This window comes from Zeus faber (assembly GCF_960531495.2).
Source record: "Zeus faber genome assembly, chromosome: 17".
In the NCBI taxonomy this organism is placed as follows: domain Eukaryota; kingdom Metazoa; phylum Chordata; class Actinopteri; order Zeiformes; family Zeidae; genus Zeus; species Zeus faber.
The window spans coordinates 5,466,028-5,490,652 of record NC_137204.1 but is presented as its reverse complement, the minus strand read 5'-3'; the positions used below and the strand labels follow the sequence as shown (position 1 = coordinate 5,490,652).

Below are 24,625 nucleotides of genomic sequence, written 5' to 3'. Positions count from 1 at the left end.
ATTTTTGTGTATAGTTTATTTTAAGTGACTAGCAAGTGAATGTCATTTCATGAACACTATATGTCGCCATAATCCTGGTTGTCATTCATTGTACTGTTTCGAATTACCCAGATTACACTACACTACACATTGGTTATTTAAACGTCAATTTCCGTTGTTAATGTTTGTTCACATTATTAAATGCACCGCTATACCGTAAGATTACAATTGAATTAGTCCGGCTGGCATTTGGAGTGGCCTTTGGTGTAAAGACAGAAACACAAAGTATACAAAGTACTAAACTTCTGATTATTTACTTTCCGTGAATCAAAATGGCCGCCAACCCATCCCCTTTGAAATGTAACGATATTTCAAATTCGTTAATAAATGACAAACGCTTGTCAGTTGTTAAAATGCACTCAGGAATCGCACTGTCAATGCCTCCCTTTTATATGTTGTTGTGCTTTTTGAGTCATAATTTCAAACTTAACGGAAGACCATAACTGCTATACCGTACTGTAGTGTGTATTTGAATAATCAAACATCTTTCTAAATGCAAATCCAAATGGAACATGTGAACCAGTTGCAAAAGAATAACTATTTTCTCAGCATTTATATTATTTCTTGTTTTATTTTGGATTATTGTTCTTATTTGTTTGGATGTTTAACAAAGGGGAATTGGGTGGAACTCGATAAATGGATATAAACTCCAGAAGATGTTGGAAAACCTAGCATGTTGACACTGTTATTTTACACCATCTTATAGAGTCACATGTCAGTATGCTTTTTGTTTGTTTCTTTGTTTTAAGCACATTTATTTAGAACACATAGAACAACACAGTGACAAGGTTTCCTGTTCAGAACACAATCACACCTATCAAAGGATGTTTTCATGAATACGAAAGCTCATATAATTGCTTATATGAATTGATGTATAAAAAAAAAACCCCACCAAAACAACCAGGATTGAAATGTTGAAAAAAAAAAACATAAGAACTTAAAAGTAATATAGAAGTAGAGAGGTTGAAACATGGATGTTTACGTGTATGTCGGTATGCGCTGTATCCGTTTTGTTTTATGCCAGTTGAAATTTCCTCTCGGGGATAAATAACGTTTTTTCAATGGAATTGAACAAAAACGCCATTCTTTACCCCCAGTTGTGTACTCTCGCGAGATGCTACGCCATGGCGTCCCACCGAGGTCCGTGGGGCACCCCTGGGTGGGTGCAGTCACGGTGGTTATATCACAAAGCGCCGCGGCGAAGTTACTACATCGCCTCAGCGGCTATAAGCACTAGGCGTGGGTGCCTCCTTCTAAAAGGGAACATGTGCTTAATAGGAACCTAACAAGACGTATTTTTAAGCGAGGTTAGTCGATAAAAAAAAACAGTGTAGATAGTAACCTGACAACAGTCCAGCCGTCACAGGAGAGCGCCACCAGGAGGCCGATTCGCGGATCCGGGCCGGACCCGGCGACTCCCACTCCCCGCCTCCAAGAGCAGCCGTAGCGGTCGCGAACGAAAGAGGCAGTTCCACCGCTGCCCGCCCGCAGCTAGCTAGCTAGCTAGCCCGCGCCACAGCAGGCCACTGTGGGAAGATGGCGACGGAGAAGACGAAGCACGAAGGGAGAGTCAAGATCGGCCACTACATCCTCGGGGACACGCTGGGAGTGGGGACGTTTGGAAAGGTCAAAGGTGAGCGGACCTTTCCTCTCGAGCGCGGTGCTAACTGCGCTGGCAGGAAATGGAGGCTTGCGGAAGGAGCTGCTCCCACGGCGCTAGCTAACCCACTTGTTGGCCTCGCCGTGGTGTAGTGTTTGGGCCGGGGTGGGTTTGGCGACTTGGGGCTGGGATGTGACCGCGGACAACAGGTACCGCGTTATTGGTTATTTGGCTGTAGTTGACTATGTTCAAGCACCAACAGCTCCCGACACTGTGAAACAGAAGTCACTTGGCGAGGCGTGAACTGATTCAAACTACATCATGTCTGGTTTGCTACTGAACTCCACCATTACACTGGCTGGTCTATTACTAAACTGCACCATGTCTGGTTAACTACTAAACTGCACCATGTCTGGTTTACTAGTAAACTACATCATGCCTAATTTACTACCAAACTACACCATTGCACTTGTCTCTGGTTTACTATGAAACTCCACTGTGTTCACTCTGTGAACTTGTACAATTTCCTATTTTTAACGGGGTGAATTGTTGATACATGTGTATTGTTAATTTTTAGGTTAATATATATATTTTTTTATCAATTTAATTATTTTGGTTCATTGTATATTGCCTTTTATTTATTTAGGTCTATTGTAATTTTTATATATTTTTACTTTATCGCCCATTGTTTTCTTGTGAGCTGTAAGAACACAATTCCCATCTGGGGATGAATAAAGTCCAACATCTGTTGTGTTTGGTGGGTTCAGAGTACTCCCATTCACTAGGATGGGATGTTTTTCAATCTAGATTAACTGGATGTGCAAAGTGATTTCACAGCGTTTACAGGGTGCGATTGTAACCCTGTGACACCATCTTCTCTCTGTTACACACGGTTAATTCTTAACTTCCCAGAACAAACTCAAAGCGCAGTCTGTGCACCTACAACCTGCGGACCATCCCAGTGTGTTACATTGTTACTCAGTGACTCATGGTGCTGATCAGAGGAGACTTTTGGGTTATTGCTTCATCCCCACATACCATTCAATCAATACCAGCTATTTATTAATCCCCCACCCAAGCTCTCTTTGGCACGTCGATTGTAAATGGTCTAATCTAGGTATCTCTCTGTGGTGGGTTTGTTTTTATCTGATGTCTGATTTTGGCGTACTCCTGTCATGTCATACTTCTTGCTTTTTTTAAATTTTCTGTATCTCACATGCAATACTCTCAATCTGCCTCTTCTGTCAGTCGGCCAACATGAGCTGACCATGCACCAAGTGGCCGTGAAGATCCTGAACCGGCAGAAGATCCGGAGCTTGGATGTAGTGGGAAAGATCCGCAGGGAGATCCAGAACCTCAAGCTTTTCAGGCACCCTCACATAATTAAACTGTAAGTCCTAGATTACACCCCGCTCATTCCGCCGTAATCCCCCACCGCTGTTACATTAGTGCCACCCACAGCGCTATTTTGAGGCTGAAATTGTGTGTTTTAGAGAACATTAATCTAGGACAATCACAGTCTGACCCAGTCTCCTTTTCAATGTGGTCAGCTACTCATCCTGCCTTTTTTGTTTTGTTTCGCTGTTCCCTTTGCCATTTTGTTTTGATTTACACAACATTTTCTACATAAGTTGTTGTGCTATTTCTTTTTCAAACAAAGTTCAAAATTGTTTCCAGAACTCATGGTTGTCATTGTTCCTCGGTTTTGAGATTATGGATTGTGCAGATTATGATTTACAGTGGGAGAAGGTTCAGCACCAAGGTTATTATTGAAATAAGTAGTAAAGTTGCGGAAATTGATCCACGAAAGAGCAACAGACATCACATTTATTGTATTTGGAAGGAGAATGCGTCAGGACAGACTGCGGCTGAGTAGCTACGAAGTGAAGTCCCTTGGGTTGCATTCAAAGAGGAAAGTCTGGCTGTACATACACCGTGTGGCGGAGTCACTCTTTCAATGTATAATTCCATCTCCTGTGAACAAATTATGTATTTTACAGAAGTCCATTCATTAAAATTTGGCCATGGGCACTTGTCTGTCTTCAGTGCTGTGAGTTAAGATGTTTTGTCAATCATGATTAGCTTGGATGTGGGCAGATGCCTATACGTAACGGCGTATTAAGATTCACCTTGCTTTTTCTTGGTAAAAAGCATGACTTGCTGAAAATTGATGGCTTCAAATGTGGCGTTTGTTCTTTTTACAGGTATCAAGTCATCAGCACCCCTACAGATATTTTTATGGTAATGGAGTATGTCTCAGGAGGAGAGCTGTTTGACTACATCTGCAAAAATGGAAAGGTAATACACAAGCTTTCTGCTCGAATATGATGTGTGCAAAATAATTGTATGACTACACTCTCACCTTTCTACCCTTAATATATAAATATGTACAGCGGTACCTCGACTTACGACTGCATCTGCTTACGACTAATCCAAGATATGAGTGGCAATAGTCGCGAAAATTTGTATCGACTCGCGACCGACTGCTCTAAGATACGACCGTGGAAATTTGCAGTTGGCGCGTCGGCGGCCAGTCAGCAGTCAGTCAGCGGGCAACCTACCTCGTGTGTGCACGTAGTTCATGGCCTATCGATGTTTTTCATATTTACTGTGTTTGTGCTGTGTATATTCTGTTCATTTTCACCCTTCATGATGAGTCCTAAGAAGAAGGATGATGGGAAAAAGGAAAAGGCAATGATTCTCATTGAAACTCAGAAGGAAATCATAGAAAAATATGAGCGTGGTGTATATGGGAAAAATTGCTTCCACATACGACTGTTTTAACATACGACTGTTTTTATAGAAGGAATTACAGTCGTAAGTCGAGGTACCTCTGTATTAAGAGTTGTGAGTGCACTTTTTTACTCTGGATACTTCAACATAGCAATGTGTAATGCGGTTCATTTGAAATGGAATTACCTCCTCCATTAAAGATTAAAATTTGATTTGTTTTGGTCTGTGTTTTGATAGTTGGATGAGAAGGAGAGTCGCCGCTTGTTCCAGCAGATTATCTCAGCAGTGGATTACTGTCATAGACACATGGTGGTACACAGAGACCTTAAGCCAGAGAATGTCCTGCTCGATGCCCAGATGAATGCCAAGATTGCAGACTTTGGTAAATAAGCGATTTTGTTTATCAGTATAATACTAATAGTAATAATACATCAGACTTGTATGGCACTTTTCTGGTTTCTCAAAGACACATTAAAGCACAAATAAACCAAAACAAACAACGAAGCAACTGAATGAAAACTATGAAAAATCTCTTAGAATAATATTTAACACTCTGCATTAAAGAAATACCAGGGCAGGGAAAGGAGGTTAGCTAGGGGAGGCCAGTCTGAAGATGTGAGCCTTGAGGGCTGTGTTGTAAGATGACTAAGCGGGGACTTCTTTGATGTGATTGGGGGAGGCAGCTGAAAAGGCTGTGTCACCCAGGTTCCTTGCTTGGTCTTGGTGAGTTTGCAGGAGGTTAGCATCAGCATACCTGAGAGATCAGGATGGGGTATGGTGGTGGAGGAGGTCTGAGACTGTACTTTAGATACTCTAATCATAATGCTAACACACCAAGGGACCAGGCCCCGGCCATATCACTAAAGAGGATATTACACTAACTTCAGGTTGAAATTACCAGAACTTGTGTTCATCTCCATTGAGACCAATATAAGCCAACTTTACTTTGATCCAATCGATAGGCCAGTTATTTAGGATTGAGTATAAATAACAGGCATGAAAAATAGAAGTCGTAAAGTTGTCTAGCCTGCAGTCATGGTCAGTGATGCATGATGACAAAGTCTATCAAGTCTCCACTAACACAACAGAAAGTACCTGGTTTAATGTCTATAATTTTAACTGCTTTTCAGTACCTACCCTAAAAATTGGAAATTCATAATCAAACTATCACTGTTTAGCACATACTATTTTGCTGATACTGCACTGGCAAACATACCCCTCAGAATATACTCCCAAAATAATACAAATTGGATTGTGAGTTATATTATCTCATGCAATAACAAGTTGAAACCCTTGAGCACTTTATTAACATTGTTAAAATGGCTAAAAGTGAGTAAAGTCAAACCTGTGTTTGTATAATAACCAGCAATTCTACCAAAACATCAGAATGGTAACATTAGTGGAGCTTCATGTAATTTCAAATAATGTTCTTATTTCTCTTATTTTCAAGCCGCCTAAGACTGGCGCCATTGAGGTTTTATGACATGAGTCATGGCAGTTTGCAGATTTTAAATCTAGGTTATGCCATTAATGCCTTCTCTATCGCATACTATGCAGATATATCCAAGATGAACAAAGATTAATTCAGGAGTTGGGCTAGAACGATATTGTGCTGCTTGTGTGAATGTGTATGCAATACCTTTATTATATTATAATTGTTATCTAGGTTTATCAAACATGATGTCGGATGGAGAGTTCCTGCGAACAAGCTGTGGTTCTCCAAACTACGCGGCTCCTGAGGTCATCTCAGGAAGGTAGTGCTTATTCTGAATAGAATCCAAACACAGACTACTGTGTTGAGCACTCTTGACTTCAGAAGCTAATATAATTTAAGGACATCATTAACTTTTTTTTTGTTAATTTTTTTTTTTTTTTTTTTTTTTTTTTTCCGTTATGTGTCCCCTTTTCCAGGCTATATGCGGGTCCAGAGGTGGATATCTGGAGCAGTGGAGTGATTCTGTATGCCTTGTTGTGTGGGACCCTCCCTTTTGATGATGACCACGTGCCAACGCTTTTTAAGAAAATCTGTGATGGAATCTTCTTCACGCCGCAGTATCTGAACCCTTCAGTAATAAGTCTCCTTAAACACATGCTGCAGGTGGACCCCATGAAAAGAGCCACTATCAAAGAGATCAGGTAAGCCTTCTCAAGATGGCACTAAAAAATGATGTGCCAGTTGTTTTAACATATTACCATTGATCAACTTGTATTTATTCCAAACCTAAAAGGCAAACGTGATGCTCCTCCTTCAGGAGGCTTCTTAGCCTTCGTAGCAGAGGAGTCTTGCAACGCCCGTCGTTTTGCCTCTGATTATTAGTCCATGCTAGGGCTACAGAAACAAAATGCCGCAGGGCATTTGCCACCAGGCTGTTAGAACGTGGGTGGGATTTGAGCATTAAAAATAATAAAGCCTACAAATTTGAATGAGATCATAGAAGAATATCTGCAGCCCTTGTCCATGCTTCCACAAACTAATTTGTGGAATTATAAATAAAATTAGTTCAGAATAGAAGCAAACAGACATGGCATTAATCTGAACTGAACTGAACATTGTGAACCCTGCCGATATAACGTGGACAATTTATGCAATGAGTGGATAAATTATTTCTGATTGCCCCTTTAACTTAACTACATGCTGGGCTTGTACATGTTGTCTTATCATAGAGAGGATGACTGGTTCAAAGAGGACCTACCTAAATACCTGTTTCCAGAGGACCCCTCCTACAGCAACAACATGATTGACGATGAAGCCCTCAAAGAAGTCTGTGAGAAGTTTGAGTGCAGCGAGGAAGAAGTCCTCACCTGTCTGTACAGCAGAAACCACCAAGACCCATTGGCCGTTGCCTATCACCTTATAATAGACAACCGTCGCATCATGAGCGAGGCCAAGGACTTCTACCTGGCCTCCAGCCCTCCCGACTCCTTTCTGGATGACCAGCACTTGACCTCGTCTGGTGCAGCCGTCACTGGCCTCAAGCCTCACCCTGAACGCGTGCCCTTCCTGCTGGCCGAGACCCTGCCCCGGCCTCGCCACACACTGGACGAACTGAATCCTCAGAAGTCCAAGCACCAGGGCGTGAGGAGAGCTAAGTGGCACCTGGGTATTCGCAGCCAGAGCAGACCCAATGACATCATGTCAGAGGTGTGCCGCGCCATGAAACAGCTGGACTACGAGTGGAAGGTAAGGAGCCTGTTATTAGAAGATGCAGATGAGCTTCCTTTTATGGGTGTGTCCACATCGGCATTTAGAGCTCTCCACCTGTGGTCAGATCGCCCAAGATGTAATGCCGGATGAGAACACGGCTGTGGAAGAAATTCTTCCGCAATGATCGGTGAGGTTAATCTGCCCGCTACAAGAAAACAAAACTGAGAATATTCAAGATTATTCATTCTGCAGAACAAAGAGAAAAATTCAGTACTGCTACAAAGCAGCGCTCAGATCAATCTGATATCACAGGAAAAGACAGGAGGCTTTATACAGAAATACAGGGTGTGGCTTGGGTCAGAGGTCTCCAACAAGTCTGCACCCCCTGTTGAGTTTCTTCATCTCCATAGAAGGTAAACAGGGCCAAGTGTGATCTGATTCTTTCATCTTAAAATGGACATTGTAGGGAGCAAAACATTTCTCTTTACATGCACTCTGGGGGGTTCCTGGGGAGACAGAGACAAATGTTTTAAAAACCCCTTCTGGAGGTAGAGGCTTTTGTCCTCATTCAAAATAGTTGATCGTAATCATTTTTCTCTCACATTTCTTCCTCTTGTTCCTACTGGAATAACACCATAAGGAAAAATGCAATAATACTAAAAATTCCATGTAATGTAAATTGGATACAATACAATTATACTTCAGAGATATCGTTCAATTCTATCTTATTGGAATCTACTGATAAAATCCATATCTAATACTAAATTTAACTATATGAACTCATAACCACATTCCAGATATAATTCAAGGATATCTCCACCTCAAATTGGCCAAACCTCTCCTCACATTTGGCTGGAGAAAAGTAAAAGACCAGTAAGGGTTATCTACTATACAATGACAACGCACAGGACAAAAACCCCTGGTCATACAGAGGAAAAATCCTGTGTGGCCATTTTACAATTCTAACTAGAAAAACACACAAAAAAGAAAATTTATCATGAATCGCATAATGAAATAAACAAAACAAACAGAGATTTCACTAATACATAATGCTATGCAGATTAATCAATGGTTATCACTTCATAATGACAACAGCAAAATGCATTGTGCACGTAATGACTAACACATCCTATAAGTAACGATAAACATGATTAGACAAAACATTTCCATATTTCAGCATCTCAGTGTCTCAACCTGTTGGTTATTAAAAGGTGGTTTCCACTCATCTAGTCACCATATTAGTAATCCTCTTACGAAAGATAGGTACTATACACGCTAGACAGCAACACAGCATTAAACACATTATCACTACAGGTATCAACATCTTTATGAGCGTAGAAATTTATGGCCCCAGTGCATTTCTTAGCCAAGCAAAAGGGGTCCCAAGTGTTGGCTTGATCTTTCATTAAATCATCACGTAACTCTTTCATAGCTTGTATGGCTAAAAACAAATTTCCTGATTCTACATCATTGGCAGAAATGTATGTACAGCATGACTCACCTGTCATAGCACATACACCTCCCTGAGCAGCACTCATTATGTCTAGTACCATACGATTCTGGAGAACCATCATACGGATCGAAGTTAACTCTTGTTCAACAGCTTCTTCTGCTAGGATAGTTGTATTAACAGTAACAACCTATAATGTATGATATTTAACCACTTAAAAGCTGTAGATGTACCTACGGACGCTAATATAGACGTAAAAAAATGTTCCGCTCCACCTACAATAATATACTCAGCTGGAACCGATGTCATGGACATACGCTACTCACAAAAAGTTAGGGATATTCAGCTTGCGGGTGAAATTTCAGGATGAACCTAAAATGCACTATAACCTTTACAGGTGAACTTAATTTGACCTTCTCTAAACTTTTGAATGCACATGTCCAACTGTTCAGTGTTTCAGTACTTTTTACACAACTCTAACAAGGAGCTGAACGGCAAAATTCACAACAGGTGTTTGATCCATAAATCGACCAATACATTTCCTGGTTCAATTAGAATTGGTATTTAAACAGTCCTCTTCATCACGCTGTTCACATTTTGACATCATGAGACCAAGACGACACCTAACAACTGATCAACAGTACCTCGCCATAGCGAGGCATCAAACAGGATGTTCTCAGTGGGAAGTGGCCACTGAGCTTAGAGTGTCAGAGTGTCATCAGCAGGTTCCAACAGAGATACAGAGACTGGAAGAGTCACAGAAAGGCATAGAATTGGACGTCCTGTGGCCACATCCCACACTGATGACTGCTTCATTGTGAACAGTGCCCTGCGGAACCAGATGATGAATGCCACTCAACTCCAGGCACATTTAAGGGAGGTGAGAGGCACCCAAGTGTCACATCAGACCATTCAAAACCGTTGACATCAGCGTGGTCTGCGTGCTAGACGACCTGAAGTACCTGACCACACCACCAGGCACAGGCATCATCGTCTTGCATGGGCCAGGGAGCATTTAGGCTGGACGAGGGACCAGTGGGCCTCAGTGCTGTTCTCTGATTAAAGTCGATTCACGTTGAGCAGAAATGATGGCCGCCAACGATGTTGGAGACGTCAAGGAGAGCGCTATGCATCAGCCGCTGTTGTCACCAGACGAGCCTTTGGAGGTGGTGGTGTTACAGTGTGGGCAGGTGTGTCTAGTCAATACAGAACTGCCCTACACTTTGTGAATGGTACAGTGACAAGCCCATACTACCTGAATAACATCATTAATCTAGTGGTTGTGCCCCTGCATGAACACAGGCCTAATTTCATCTTCATGGACGACAATGCTCCAGCTCATCGAGGTCGCATCATTAGGGAACGGCTGCTGGAGACTGGGGTACCTCAAATGTAGTGACCTGCACTTTCTCCAGACCTGAATCCCATAGAAAACCTATGGGATCAGCTGAGTCGCCGTGTAGAGGCTTGTAACTCTGTATCCCAGAACCTCAATGACCTGAGGGCCGCCCTTCAAGAAGAGTGGGGTGCCAGGCCTCAGCAGACAATAAGTGGACTTTTGAACAGCATGAGACGTCGTTGTCAAGCTGTAATTGATGCTCAAGGGCACATGACAAGTTATTGAGACATTGACATTTTTTGTTGTGGTAAACCCACCACTGTTGTTGGCTTTTGTTTCAATAAATTGTTTGAGATGAGGAAATCACCATTGCATGCTTCTGCTTAAATGCCCTACTTTCATGATATAATATCACTTTAGCGTGAACTTTTTACATTTTCCATAAATTTCACCCGAAATCCAAATATCCCTAACTTTTTGTGAGTAACGTATATGTTCCTGGTCGTCTTACACGCATATCTTGATGGGCCTTGGTCAGATGTAAATGTAAATTGGCATAGAAAGAAAGATGATCACACAGCGTGTCCAATCTTTTCCTGTTGATGGGGCATCATCCTTTTCAAGTAGAAATACTGTAGTTGCATATCCTCTTCACGGGACAGGTTACTAGCACGTATCCCGCAAGGATCGTGATCTCAGTTCATGTCCGATGATTCTCCGTTGTTGTCATTGATCTGGTCCTCTGGAAGGTTGCAGACTTTCTTGCAATGGGACGTGTGTACCCACGTTGGTAGTTCTGCCGACTAAAGTGCCACTGTGGTGGTGAGGAGGATCTGGAACGGTCCCAGGAATCTGGCGGAGTTCAGCTTTTCCTCCGGCAGTCGCTACCCAGGTACCTGGTCGGAGGTGGTGTAGTGGTCCTTCGAGTGGGATGGGTAGGGCTGCTTTGACCTGGGAACATAGACTTAAACACTTGGGTGCGAGACACATTTTGACAACATTGTTTGGTCTAGGTCCATGAATGTAAAATAGGGTACATGGAATAATTCTGTAATTTCCCAAACCGTTGAATAACTGACTACCGACTACCGACTCCACACAAAAGTTTATGTATGCGCCCTAGTGTAACAACAATAATATTATCACAATGTCTAATATATAGGAGACAATGTCCATAGAATCTCGATTAGGCTACAAAACAACCGGCAGTGTGTAAATTATGCTTATCAAATTAACGCTTTTCAAATTTTCCTAGAACGCATTTCTGGAATGTTGTCTGAACCTAAGCCCATCGACACAATCCATTAATAAAGTAAATCTAACAATGATAAATACTGAACTGGACAATGTGATCACTACTGGTTTACGTGATGTATTTGATATCTGGCTTTTGCTGACAGAAGACGGACTTAACCACATTGGTCTCCTGGTCAGTAATTCATGCTGGGACAGTCCTGTCGCACCATGTGATCGTCCTCGCATTCCCATCATCACTAATGACAGGAATAAAAACTCAGTAGAGCTTGCCTTTACTGGGATTTCATTCTGAAAAACATGTCAATTATCACCAAACAATATTTTAATCATGTCAAAGCTTGAGAAGTCCATCATGAGGTTCCTGCATTGTTCTAAGCACAATCATTATGTTTAATTCTCAAACTATATCCCTCCTTTTTGACAAATGGGACCTACCATATGTCAAACAAGTAAAACAATTTAAAAAAACTTGTGGGAAAAATACAGCTCAGTACATACTGTACCAAGCGGCTCTACCACTCCAAAAAATTAGTGCAGGATGCCTTTGAGTAAAGAAAAAAACAAAGTTAGTGAGCTTGTGTCCTTATCTGTGGAGGAGACAGCCATCATTAGACAGAGCATAAATTGGGTACGGCAGCTTTGTTGGCTGCATTGGCTCCAACATTTCCTATAGAGATGGGGTCAAGTACATTACTGTAAACAACACAAATAGGAAGATCACAATGGGGGGGTTATGACATCACAACATTTAACAGATGTTCTGTATGTCTCATCAAACAGCTACACCACACCGTATCTCACTTGCCTGTATATATTCATGCAATCAAAATAAAAACAAAAAAAACTGTTTACCACAGATAGAAACACAAACACAACGAGTTGTACAAAGATAGACACACAGTTTTATACAAAAACGGATGACGGACAAACAAACCAAAACAAAAACCCTCCTTTTGTTGTACTCATGAGTTCAAATCATTGTAGTTGAACTTTTCAAGAACTTCAGTAGCAAGATCTGGGCGGGGCGAAGCCACAAAGGCTATCACTGTCAAGCAATCATGTGAATCTCTATAAGAGTGAAGAAGAGAAGTTGGAGTAAGCAAAGTGAAAGTTGCACATGTCGATGATGGAGAGGTGATGTCTGAGAGAAACAAACCGGTTTGCTTCGTAGCAAGATAAAGGCTACAGCATGTAATCAACCCAATGACCCCGGCACCGAGTTTCCGAGCATAGTATGCAACAAGACGTAGTTCATGTCCATAAGATTGCAACAACACAGCTTACATTAAACCATCTTATTCATCCATAGTTAAAGTAATCCACAAACGCAACATGGAGCTGGTGCAAAACACTTTGAAAAGCAACAAAAGGTTCTTCCGTGTAATGGCTTGGCAAGCATTGCCTCGTTCCATGATCCAAAAACAACAATAACCACAACAGCCAAGAAAGGCCATGCCAAGGTGCGACCCTGAGGAGAGAAAATTAAAATAAAATAAATGTCATGACTCAAATAATGAACGTTCTTTTGTGCCGGTTTGAGTTATAAGGGGGGGGGGGTTGAAACTGTAAACATCTTGTTCTAAGTATTTTATTCCTGTGTGTCTACGACACAAGTAGATCAATAAACCAAAATATTCTAATAAGTGTGCTGCCATTGATAAATTGAAAATCAGTCAAAATAAATTTCCGTAATGTGGCAGAAGAAAACGTTTGAGGCTCCACATAACTTCAACAATGAGTTAAGCAACTAGAGAGGGTAAGGAAAAATGTGATTCACATACTACAACATTATAATTTTTAGCACTCAATACTATATTCCCGTTTTAATTTACTATTTATTTATTTATTTGTATAATTCTTACTTGTACCCTTAAAGGTACAATTTATAACCGCAAACAATAAGCCTGAGATGTCAGCAGCCACCAATCTAATAGAACCCTAACGTCATAAATCTAATAGGAGCCTGACTGGCGTTGATAAATAATATTTGATCAACTTTCGATTTCTCATGGTTAATTTACGTTACTCAACTCCTAAAAAATACATATATTATGTGCTAAGCTTTGAACTGCTAGTCTTACCTTTTGGACAGGGAGTATTTAACTAAGTCCCATCATTCTGCTGTCTGATTAGGAAAAAAATGGAGAGGTTTTTTGGAATTGCAATCAAGTTAACACCTTTTTAATACAAATATATATGTATAATGAAACAATCACTTTCATCTATAATCTGGCTAATTATGTCTACTTAATTATTGAATTTACAAACTACTCAAAACCTTTTCCTAAAATTTTTGAAAATTATTTAATTTAAATTTGGCAATATTCTTACTAGATTGTAGTATTTATTAGAAATAATCTGTGTACTATCAGGATCGACAGGTTGATAAAACAATGGCTGAGAAAACACAGAAGCAGTCCTTATGGTAATCATACAGATCATTTCCAGCAGGACTTTAGATGGTCAGTCATTCCATAGCCCTCAGTTGGAGAAGAAATTCCAATTGCAGTCATTCAGTTTTATCGTGTCTGATGTAGTGACATCATCAAATCCAGTTCCAAAGAAGCATAGTTGATTAGGCTCCTCAATTGTGCATCTTTTTCACTTGTGCGTCTGCTGCACTTGGAGGCCAAACACTTCATGTTCGTTGTTCAGAAAAGTCCCAAGTCTTTTCTTTTTCTATTTCAGCCTGACGTTGGCCAAACTGGATCTCTGTATACAAGGTTTTCACAGACCTTCCTAGAAATGCAGGAGTAGGCAAGTCTCTCAGCAGGATATCAGGCTTTTGGGCTTGTGTGAAAAAACCCTCAGGTGGTTAATGTATTGTTCTCATACATTATCATAAGATGAAAGCAAAGGTCTACCACTGTAGGAAGCAGTGTCATAGAGGTAATCACTCCAGGGTGCTCTGACAACAGTGTCCCTCAGTCTTAACACAGTAATCCTTAACTCAGCTTCTGAAGGTTGTTTCAACGACTAGACTAGACAACTAGAATGTCATATTAAAATAAGAACTAATCAAGAATTATTCTGGTTCTATAATGCACTCTATAATATCTGATGCTTTTATACATTTTAACGATTGGGCTCAATATGGGATATAGAGCTAAATTCAATCAAGGTCTCTCCATTTATATACTTGCATGCATATCATCCCAAAATAATTCCAATTGAACCTATTAAATAATCAAATTTGCAAATCAGTTAAATACAAATAGTAATATCAATGTACAAGGACCTTTGAATGCTAGACATATTATGGCCTTACTCATTTGTAGAGCAATCCTCTTTGATCTGATCTCTTTGTCAGTCCTCCAAGTCTTCTCAATCAGATGCAGTCACATCTACACCGGTCAAAAGTCAAAACTGCAGATTCCTGCTTCAAACTGTGGAAATAAAACACTGAATAGATGGGTTGGTTAATTCATCAATATATAATTACAACATTAATCGAATCGCAAGATATTTTCAAGTTTAAACTAAAAAATTTTAAATGTCCAAATAAAAAAACAAACAAAAAAAAAAAACATCTAAATGGCCAACGTATTTCACATTTATTTAAGTGTTTCAATTTTTAGTAAGCGAACGTACACAATCCATTACCTCTCCTGTATACAAAACAAAACAATTATTCCTCTTTGTTAAACTACTTGTTAAATTTTATACTGTATATCAACATTTACCTTATTCAATGTCAAATCAAGATTACTTCTCTAGTAAGACAAAAATAAAAATTAATAGTATTAATAATGTTGTTCGATCAACTTAAACAATCACCAGTCCTCCTGAGAAAAACAAAGAGTAACCGGTAAGGATTTGAAATGTACAAACACAGTTGTATATTACACCAAAACTAACAATTCACTCATGCGATATCATGATTTAATGTATAGTGTTTAATCTATACTATTTAATTATTTCTCATATCCTTTGATTTAGAATTACCAGTCACTAATGCTTTGTGCCATTCAATTTACTACCGCTGTAACACTGCAGACTATCCCTCTGTGGGAAAGATAAAGGATTATCTTATCTCAACCAGCAGATTACTTTGACACAAGAACACAAAAGGGAAAAATAAAGTAAATTTAAAAAAAGAATAACTCTTTATAAACCAAAAACTAATTCATTTCTGGTGCTACTATGCATCATTTCTGCTCTCTGATGTCTTAAAACATTTTGGAAGCAATTTTCCTTTTTAATTTATAATGATCAATTTAGTTTTACCAATTTGGGAATGCTTTTCCATTAAATCTATTAACAAACTATTAACAACTATAGTTCTTAAAAAAAAAAAAAAAAAACTCACCATACTCCTAACCTTACCAAAGTCACATTTAATGGACCAAAAACACTTTCCAGCAACTTAAAACCCTGCTTCAACTCACCACAACACTATTATCACAATCATCTCTCTGAACACAATCCAACAGTTCAAACCGTGCAATATCTCTTCATACTACCACAGCATAGATCTCTGTTGTACAACATTTGACTATTAGTTAAATTATTCAGTTCTGCAGCTTCCTCTGCTGAACCAATGTCCTACTAAAATGACTTTTACACGCACTCTTCTCCCAAGTTTCATCCTAATCAAAGAATCCAAAATGCATCATGGGCAAACTTTCCCATCTTCATTGTCAAGATTTAAAAAAAATAAAATAAAAACAATGTCCTAATTCATTTGAAACCTTACGGTATCCTTTCTAGCAATCCTACCAGATATTTCCGATTATAATGCTACTTTTACACCAAGAACTCCTGTGTGAAACTAGTTTAAAATGTTATGTACAGCACACATACCACGCTTATCTTGCATTAATACCTTCGCTTGTTTCATTAAGATTCTATCAGCCAGTAGGCTAAACAAAACCCAAGAAACTCTCTCCGAACTGACTTCTCATCCATACGGGTTCCAGAGTGATCAATCGGCCAGACACCAATTTGATCACACAGGATTCATGTGAAAGTTTATTATACTGCAAATAGAGGCACACAGTGGGACCTTGAACTCGGTTCTCCTCCTAACTATTTAAAACTTACTGAAACTAGTTAGAAAGTAAGTTGCATACCTGGGTTATCAATACCTCCAAAATGAAATCTAAACAATTAGTATAAAACAATAAACAAAACAATAATTACAATTATAATAACAATTATTATTATTTTGTTTGATTTTTATTCCCTTTTTCTTTATAATCACTTTTACTCTAGTTATTAATTAAATGTATGTATTTCTACAACACCAGAAGTTTCTCAACGCATCTGCTAGGAGGAATCAACAATACTCTATAATATTATGTATTCAATAATGTTGAGTTATTATTGAAAAAAAAATATATATATTCAAAAAAATAATAATAAACAAACAAAAACCCACGATCCTCTTGATCGATACAATATTGGCCACTTTTTCAGTCCTCCGGACCAATTATCTGCTGTCCCGTCCTTGTTGCGCCACACGCAAGCAGGCCATACGTCTATGTGGGGGGGGGGGGGGGGGGGTTCTGAGTTAACAAAGAAGTTTTACTCAGAGCCATTTCTTACACAATAGCTTTTCCTTCGATCTTCTCTGATCGGTACAATATCTCAGTTAGTCCTCACCTTAATTTTTCCAAGATCTCGTGTTGCTCTCTGCTGGATCTGCCAATCATGTTCAGACGAATCCTTCTCGGATGTCTTTACGGTAGTTTCCTGCCTGCCATTGTGCACACAACCTGGGCATGAAGAGTTCCAACAGAGGCAAGCAAAACTGTGGAAGAAATTCTTCCGCAATGATTGGTGAGGTTTATCTGCCCGCTACAAGAAAACAAAACTGAGAATATTCAAGATTATTTATTCTGCAGAATAAAGAGAAAGATTCAGTACTGCTACAAAGCAGCGCTCAGATCAATCTGATATCACAGGAAAAGACACGAGGCTTTATACAGAAATACAGGGTGTGGCTTGGGTCAGAGGTCTCCAACAAGTCTGCGCCACCTGTTGAGTTTCTTCATCTCCATAGAAGGTAAACAGGGTCAAGGGTGATCTGATTCTTTCATGTTAAAATGGACATTGTAGGGAGAAAACATTTCTCTTTACATGAACTCTGGGGAGTTCCTGGGGAGACAGAAACAAATGTTTTAAAACCCCCTTCTGGAGGTAGAGGCCTTTGTCTTCATTCAAAATAGTTGATCATAATCATTTTTCTCTCACACAGCTACGTGATGAAGTCATAGACAGAACTGCTTCTGGACTTGGTTCCGGAATTTGGAAGTGGTGATTGAATGGTGAAACTTTAAAGCCATTATAGTTAATCATTATCGATCTAGTGTAGCTTTCATTTTGTTATACTTAATTAGGGATGCCGTGGTTATCGTGGTACAGTGTGTTCGGCCGTACACCAATTAGAGTACTTACCCACCGTCATTAAGCTTATTTTTTTTAGGGAAAAAAAAAACATTTAGCTAACTTTTGCGTATCGGCGCAGATGTTCCTCAAGTGAAAAACTTTCTAATTTGTAAAATACCAAGAGTATTATCAATTCTTAGCCGGTTGCTACAAAAGTGAGAGTGACTGCTTGTCCACGCAGCACAATAGATTAGGACCTGTCTCCCTCCATGCCTAATTAGCGCCTGTGCATAATGGGGACACTGTAAAATGTCCAGTGTTACCGGTAACAGCGATGTTGTCATGAGTTTATTAACCGGTGGGGAAAATTCCTCACTGTGGCATCCCTATCCTTAGTCAAATCACATACTGTATATATTCTAGAGGTGTCACGATTCTCCAAAATCCACGATTCCATTTTTAATTTTAACATGTTACCCACAGCAGACTTAAGGGTCATTTGGCAGCTTTCATCTTTCTTTTTTTCCGCATCATTTGAAAGTGGAGAATCAGAGCTTCCAAACAAGGTGTCAAATTGTGCAAATCAACAAATATTTTTAAAGCTATGACTTGTTAATGACAAGGGTGTGGCAAACTGTGATTCTGAGATAATCACCTCCAAAGTTTTACCCACACTTAATTCATTCAGCTAGCTCCCAGAATGCAAATGTGGTTGCCAGACAAACAAAGCCTCATGGCTACTTAACATAATGCTGAATGTGCCAATCACGAACAGCGTCGAACAGCATCAACAACATAAAGCTATGATGTTATATGGAGGAAACCCCACGTGAGCGTGGGAAGAACATGCAAACTCCACACAGAAAGCCCCCCTAATCAGGAGATACTCTCCGGAGTGCGGTGCCAACAGTGGCCCCATGCGGGAATCCAACCCAGGACCTTCTTGCTGTGAGGCAAAAGAGAAATGTGGAAAATGTTATCTTTTTTTCTAGGAAACTCTGCTGCTCCTACCAATACTCCTTGTGTTCTTCCGGAATGTCTTTAAATATTTAAGTAAATATTTACTTTAAATATGAAATAATTATTGAATGAATTGTAGTTTTTATACAATGGCAATAATTTGTTTAGTAATTTATCATCTCATCCTTGATAAATGCCAGGTGGTGAACCCGTACTACCTGCGTGTTCGGAGGAAGAACCCGATCACTGGGATGCAAACCAAGATGAGCCTTCAGCTCTACCAAGTGGACAGCAGAACCTACCTCCTTGATTTCCGTAGCATAGACGGTAGGTCTGTTCACATACCACCGATGCAGCATTTACATACATTGCTTTGGTCAGAGGTTCTTGGTATGTCATGCAGGTGTGCCTAAAATTTCAACTACTAACTTCCACTTTTTTATTTTTTATTTTTTTACAAACTTTTGATAACTGTTCATGTACTCCCTGGCGAACAGTGCTTCAGCCTGGCTGCTCTACGAGAGTCACTTTTTCAACCAATCTCTTTCTGATATTGGTATCATGAACACTGACAAACTTGCAGCTCCTTGGAAGATTCACTAGAGTTTAGACCGTAAAGTAGCATGTCGCTCACTCGCTATATACTATGATGTATAGAGCAGGGCTGCCCCCAAATAGTCGACCAAACGTTAATCGACGAGAAGAGTCTTAAGCTCCTTTCACACATGCACTCCGGACAATGTCCGGACCTGATTATGCGGACATTATCTGGATTTACCCTTTGACACATGCAGCACACAGCCAGAGAATGGACGTATCAGATGCGTTTACACTACCTAGAAATACTCTGTTTGATTTAGAAGAGAGGTGAAGCCTGGGTAGAGCGTGCAGGAGGCAGGACGTGACGCAATGACACTGCAGAGTTTTACAGTACACCCAAGAGGGCGGACCAGGCTACAGACTTATCAGTAGTTGGGCTTTTTTTGGGTTGATACTTAATGTATTTGGACGTATCCGCCATATAAACGGGAGAGTGGGAAGGAATAATAATAAAGAAAGCATCTAGGAGTACGAAGCGGCTACACTCCATGCACAAAGAGCCACACAAGTAAAGGTAAATAACTGGCGCATGATAGTGATGTCATTAACATGTGACATGCCTCCTCACTCGCTGGGAATGATCCAGAAAATTAACTCTCCGTTCACACATACAGCTCAATCGAGCATTACGCAGACTTTGTACAAGGGTCCTGGCTGGGTGAAGTCCGGGTAATCTCCAGGTGAAATGATTCGGACATTTGCGTTTGCACATACAAGTTATCCGGTAATGTCCGGATCATTTCAGGTTTACAGTGCATGTGTGAAAGCGCAGACACTGGGAAAACCATCTTCCGGACGCCACATTTCAGTGCAAATTATGTCAATATGTAAGTTTAATGTGTACATTCATAAAATAATAATGACCTAAAAGTTTAACCAATGTAATGTTTAACCAGTGTAATTAACAGGCTTTGTTTGTAAATGTATATTTTAAAGGCTGGTTTTGTATTTATCTGTAATGTAGTACAGTATTAACAATGTTAGTCATAACATTCTTTCTCAGCCTTGGAAATCAAACCATTGATGGTGATCATCTGATGCCCTAACCCTAAACCAAAAACATATTTAAATAATTAAATTAATATCATAAGCAGATGACGATTAGTCAACTAATGGCTTGAACTGACGACTAACAGTCGACTACGAAAATCTTTAGTCAGGCACAGCCCTAGTATAGAGTTTGGAAGCTTGGTAGCTTATTTACTTGCATGCCAACACTATCAACTACACAACTCCATGAAAATTCTGCCACTTCTTTTGTTTAGAAATTCATATTCTCAAAGAGCAAATTGTACAGGACAAGATTTGACAGTTAATATGGCTCCCATGGACTTCCCTATCAGAGATGCAAATCAAGATAAACACACGCAAAATATGTTTGCTTTATTTTGTGCCACAAATTCTCTTGTCCCACTTAACAGAAGTTGAACTTTGCAGCAACTTTACTACAACTATACTGTGACTATTTTTCATCAATATCACAAATGAATTTGATCATATTTCCACTCATCCTAAGGACAACACCAAAAAACAGTTCTGAAGTTTCTGAATGAGCAACTAGCCTACAAACTGGCTCGTTCAACGACTGATATTCAAGATCAAACAAATATTTGGTTAAAGCGAAAAATCACTTCATCCTACAAAGCCCTACATGTAACTATTCTGATCTAATCTAATCCTTTCCACCCATGTCAGAAGCACCCTTGTATTTCTGCATTTAAGATTGCAGACCCGCTCTGTGTGTCAGCGAGGCATTTAGTAAAAGGCAGAAAGGACCGGTGGTTAAGCAGTGGCAGCCTGTCTCTGCCCTGGTTATACCAAGCCTGGTTGTAGTGACAAGCAGGTACACAACAGGAATCCTTCAGTTTTGGCTGCGTACCGGAGTTTCCTGCTGGTGAAGGATTGACCGGCGTAGCCCTGCGGGATTAACTCTGAATGTTTTATCTCTGCTTCCCTCAAATAAATCTGTCGGTTTGTAACTCGATGCATTCCTATGTTGGATTAATTTTGTTAACAAGCACTTAGGCAAGTGGTTCCTCACTCGTGTTGGTCTTGATTTGACCAATCCTTCCTCTAGATGTTGTCTAGACTAAAGGCGGAGGCATACTTTAAAAGATGTAAGAAGAACAGATGTAAGAACCATGTACCAGAACATTCAGGTACATATTGAAAATACTCGATAAGAAGTCAGTTTACTTATTTATTTCATTCCGTGCCACGAGGGGGGCGCAGAGTGATTCCGTGGCAGAGGAGTCAGCTGTGGCTTTGGTGTATTTAAATATGGCGAGGCAAAAAGGGGGTTCACCCCCGCCATGAAGCAAGGGCATTTGGACCATTTGTGACAAAGGGAGCTCTCAGAGCGAGAAAAACAAAAAGTTCACCTCCGGGACTTGCACTGAAAACAATAGTAATCAGAACCTGCGTCACTTTGTTCTTCTATTGTACTGAACACATCTTTTTGGTCAAAACGTTCTACTTCTTAAATAATGCCTCCATCTTAACACTGCCTGTACTGTTTTAGCTCAGCAAGTTGCTATTTGTGTTTTTCAGACGATATGCTGGAGACTAAATCTGGGACGGCCACGCCGCATCGCTCTGGATCAGTGGGGAACTACCGCACAACCATCAAGAATGAGGGGGAGGGAGGAGAGGCGAAGGGGGATGGTCTGGGCACTGCCACCCCCACGCACCCCACCAAAGCGGGGGAGGGCTCCTTGGCGTCGTCTCTGACCTCATCCGTCGACTCGAGCGGAGCCGGGGACAACCCAACGTACCCGCGGCCTGGTAGCCACACCATAGAGTTCTTTGAGATGTGCGCAAATCTTATCAAGCTACTTGCACGATAGCTTGCCTGCCTTTTTTTTTTTTTCCTTTTTCTTCTCTCAGAGTGTCTTTATAGCAATAAGCATGCAACCGATTCATGGCTCAGTCCGTTCCCCGCCGTGGGGGAACTGATGTTCCCATGGCACTGACGCAGGTTGTAGTCCCCCAAACCGACAGGATGTTGTTTATCGCGCCGGCAGGAGACGGCGGATTAGAGAGAACGATGAGTGACGAGCTACTTACTAGTTTCGACAGGATAACTTTTTATGAGAAGGTTTTACATTTTCACGATCAATTTTTGTTAGCGGACGACCCCCTCCCTCGAAGACGCCCCAGCGCCAGTAGGAAACTCGAGTGATTTACACTGAATTTTCAGTACTGTAGCTGATGAACGCCAATCCTCTTGCAGTACAGGGAACACGCGCAGAGAAGGAGGCCACGAGCTGAGTTTAGGATGCTGCTGCTGCCGCCGACGCCATGGTCTAGGAAGCACTTTTGCACAGTTTTCTTTTTCTTTTCTGCTGCTCTCTCTTTGTCGAAATGGAGGTCAGAGAACCGGTGCAGACGTTTCAGGGCTCTGCACCAGTGCCAACCACGCTCATTGGACTCTAAGCAGCGCGACGACCCCACCCTCACCTCACCCACCCCACCGATCCGCTCTTATGTCAGGGAAAACGAGTGCTTTGTCAGAGTTAGGTCTAGTTGTTTATTTTTAGTTTCAAAGATTCGATTTCCATGGTTTTGTCCTTTGTAATGATGCAAGTCTGTATGAACATGGCTTTCTCCCTGCATTTTATATATAAAGAATTGAATATATTTATCAGTGCTTTAAGTTGGGGAGTGTAGTTTATATCGGAAATTAATTATTAACAGATTAAAAAAAAAAAAATTTCTTGCATTAAGGACTTTTGCTGGATATTTTTTTTACTGTTTTCTTTTTTAATCAATATCTGTTTTCAATCAGTTACATGGATACACTTGATTGTCCTTCCATACAAATTTTGCTTTTTTCACTACTTGAGCAAGTGCTGATTGCAATCACAGTCAAATTTTAGAAATATATATAATTATTTTCGGTGTCTGTTATTGACAAGTTGATTATTATTGTTTTAAGTATGTTGTATTTCATTTCCTTTTGTGACATATTAATGATAAAAGATTAGAGCAGAATTGCGGAGTGACATGCCTTTCGCCTGCTTTAAGTTTGTACACACTTTCACAAACTGAATGTGGGTAGTTCGTACATTCTGCCAATCTCTCACAAATACATTGGGCCCTGTGCTCAATTTAAGTTATTTGTAGCAATTCCATGCAGTGCATGAACCATGCGTATTGGTAGGTGAATACATGAAAACAATGTCATCAATATCATACGCCTCCATGTATATTCTCGGCCCACACACTCCCTCGAGAGGCCACTTTTATTAAAGGTTCCCATGTTTTTCTAAACCTCATTGTATACCCTGAGAAATGTTTGGCTGTGATTTAATCATGATTACAACACATCCCCTTGGTTCCCGAGATAATTCTGTCAATTTGAGTCTTAACAATTGTCTCTTGTTTGGCTGCCTTCTAGTTCTCAGTACTTTATATCAGTAAAAGAGATCAAATTGGCATCCCCTGAAATTTGTCAAATTGTTATTCTGTAAAATTATAAACGTTTTTGAAAATCGGTTGTAATTCTCAGTATTTAACAATTAGCTGAAACCATAGTAATTGTCTAGGTTTATTCGGTCACATTCTAATGTCATGAACAACTGAGTAGAACACTCTGTACTGAGAGATATTTATATTTTACAAAAATGTGTAATTTTCTGATTTCTATCATACAAATAAAAATAGACTATTACAACAAATCTATTTGATACTGAAAAGAATGAATACAAATTGCAGGTTTTTATTTGAATGCAGGTTTTGACTGAAAGCTTACGAATTGATAAAAGGACCGTTGAGCTTCTTTTAACTGATCTGTGGAAAATGATGCTCTATGGTCTTCAAACTTTTTGTATAGCTAAACAATTTTAAGATTTTAAGGGCAGTTGCAAGTACTTTGTTTTGCATAAGGATGAGTCATGGGACTTGTTGGAAAGTTCTATGTGTGAAACCATGACCTTTGTAAACATTATGATGGTGTTAGCCCAAACAAGGGGCTATTTGCAGGATTTTTATTTTTTATTTTATCCGTCTGAACTGCTTTGAAGAAATGTTGGCCTATTTTTATTTGGTGTGTAAAGGGACCCTGCCCGAGTGACCAGTGTAAATTTCAATGGACAGTGTTGAAATCATTTGTATACACAACTGCCTAATAAACAGCCAAATTGCACACATTTCCATTCCAGGTTTGTTTGT

The 24,625-nt window shown here is 40.0% G+C and overlaps 1 protein-coding gene across 1 annotated transcript; it reads left to right on the top strand.

Annotated features, from left to right (window-relative positions):
* The first annotated feature begins 1,247 nt into the window (after nucleotides 1-1,247).
* Nucleotides 1,248-24,611, top strand: prkaa1 (protein kinase, AMP-activated, alpha 1 catalytic subunit). Its single transcript, XM_080017369.1, has 9 exons — nucleotides 1,248-1,672; nucleotides 2,888-3,029; nucleotides 3,844-3,937; nucleotides 4,610-4,754; nucleotides 6,039-6,126; nucleotides 6,284-6,508; nucleotides 7,037-7,553; nucleotides 19,054-19,180; nucleotides 22,004-24,611. The coding sequence occupies exons 1-9, from the start codon at nucleotides 1,576-1,578 to the stop codon at nucleotides 22,297-22,299; spliced, it is 1,731 nt and encodes a 576-aa protein (XP_079873495.1). The 5' UTR covers nucleotides 1,248-1,575; the 3' UTR covers nucleotides 22,300-24,611.
* Nucleotides 24,612-24,625: the final 14 nt, after the last annotated feature.

What these genes read in the sequence shown, in the direction of transcription:
- prkaa1 (XM_080017369.1), top strand. Translation starts at nt 1,576, where the DNA reads ATGGCGACGGAGAAGACGAAGCACGAAGGGAGAGTCAAGATCGGCCAC. An exon ending in GCCACTATCAAAGAGATCAG is followed by an intron (nt 6,509 to 7,036) that starts GTAAGCCTTCTC and finishes GTCTTATCATAG; the next exon opens with AGAGGATGACTGGTTCAAAG. An exon ending in TGATTTCCGTAGCATAGACG is followed by an intron (nt 19,181 to 22,003) that starts GTAGGTCTGTTC and finishes TGTGTTTTTCAG; the next exon opens with ACGATATGCTGGAGACTAAA.